The following is a 1,602-nucleotide window of genomic DNA, read 5'->3' on the forward strand; positions in this document are numbered from 1 at the left end:
GGACCTGAGAGGTGTCTGAGGGGCAGGTGGGAAGTCCCCCAAGCCCACACCTGCGTGTCAGGCCCTGATGTAGCGGCACCTTGGGGGGCCACAGCACCAGCCCAGCAGCAATACGGGGGGGAGGTGGAGTGGCTCTCTTTTCCTGTGCAGGGACTGGGGGCAGGGCAGCTGGGACACACACTCCACCCCTGGTCCTGGGGAGGGGATGTGGCCGGGTGGCCAGTGTACAGGTGCAGAACACCTGGTGGAGGTGACAGTGGAGAGCTGGGGTCCACCCAGGGTTCCTTCTGGTCAGGGGCTGGGACACCCCACCCCACCCCGCATGGGCTCTGGGTGGCAAGCAGAGCTGGACTGGAGACCTGTGGGGTGGGCAGGGGTGACAACCCAGCACAGCCTGGGGGGCCGCTCAGGTCCTCAGCTGGCCAGGAGCCCCTCCTGGGGGCACAGTCAGCTTTTGTTGAGCCATGCAGAGGCAGAGGGATGGGGGGACANCCCCGCCTTTCTCTGGCCCCCAGCCAAGGGCATGCGCAGCCCTGCGCCCCCACAGGCCCCCTCTACCTGCTCCCTTGGGAACCTGAGCACCTGCTGTGGGCACCCATGAAATGGGGCCACTCCGCCCGCCCAGCCTTCCCTCAGGGTCTGAGAGGAGGGACATTGGTTTGGAATTGCCCCACAATCCTCCAGCCTTGCCCCCTCCCCAGGAGCAGAACGGAGACAGCCACCATGCAGGGGACTGGCGGGGGCCCAGCAGGGACTCGCTGCCCCTCCCCGTGAGGAGCAGGAAGTACCAGGAGGGTCCAGACGCTGAGAGGAGGCCCCGGGAGGGCGGCCACTCCCCGCTGGACAGCGCGGACGTCCGGGTGCAGGTGCCTCGCACGGTAGACGCCCCCCGAGGCAAAGCCACGGCTGGGGGGGAGACAATGTGAAAACCGCGTGGCAGCCCCTGCTCCACCGCCCATCCACGGTGCAGACCCAGGAGGCCAGGCTGGGCCCATCTCTCCAGGGAGGCAGAGGTCCCTGCTGGGCCACCTGACCCCCCACCTGGCCCTGTGCTGAACCTGGTGTGTGCTGGGTGCGGGGATGCGTGTGGACAGTTGTCGGCTGCACCCCAGCCTCAGGGAGGCCCAGGCCAATGGGGGACCTCCCAGGGCGCTCTGGGCTGGGCTGTTCCTGCACAGACAGGCCCCGCCTCTCTCTGTACCTCAGTTTCCATCTTTGTCACCAGCCAGGGGCTGGCTCTTCCTGGTCTTCAGGGGTTTTGCTCTCTGTCCCCGGCTCCCTCTCCCCTACCCCTACCCAATCCCCACCTGGGATCCTCCAGACCTATTTGCTAGTCACAGGAGTGTGTCCCCCGGAAACACCCGGCTGCATCTGCTGTGGGAGCCAGGCTGCACAGACCGCCCCTGACATCACACCTCCTGAAGTGGCTTGTCAGGGGCTCTGGCCTGCTGGGGGTCTGGGGTTAGCTGGAGCCCCAGAGAGGTGGGCAAGGCCCACCCAGTCCCTTGGGGTACCCTGGAGTCTCTGACCCCCAAGCCGAGGGACCTGAGAGGTGTCTGAGGGGCAGGTGGGAAGTCCCCCAAGCCCACACCTGCGTGTCAG

General features: G+C 67.0%; 1 protein-coding gene across 1 annotated transcript in view; it reads left to right on the top strand.

Annotated features, from left to right (window-relative positions):
• GPSM1 (G-protein signaling modulator 1) overlaps nt 1–1,602 on the top strand; it is a 30,649-nt gene that overhangs the window by 20,071 nt on the left and 8,976 nt on the right. Inside the window, exon 9 of the mRNA XM_008573188.1 lies at nt 702–878. Within this exon, the coding sequence (XP_008571410.1) occupies nt 702–878 (177 nt within the window). The remainder of the gene's footprint in view (nt 1–701; nt 879–1,602) is intronic.

The sequence above is a fragment of the Galeopterus variegatus genome, unplaced genomic scaffold (assembly GCF_000696425.1).
Source record: "Galeopterus variegatus unplaced genomic scaffold, G_variegatus-3.0.2 Scaffold889, whole genome shotgun sequence".
Classification (NCBI taxonomy): Eukaryota; Metazoa; Chordata; class Mammalia; order Dermoptera; family Cynocephalidae; genus Galeopterus; species Galeopterus variegatus.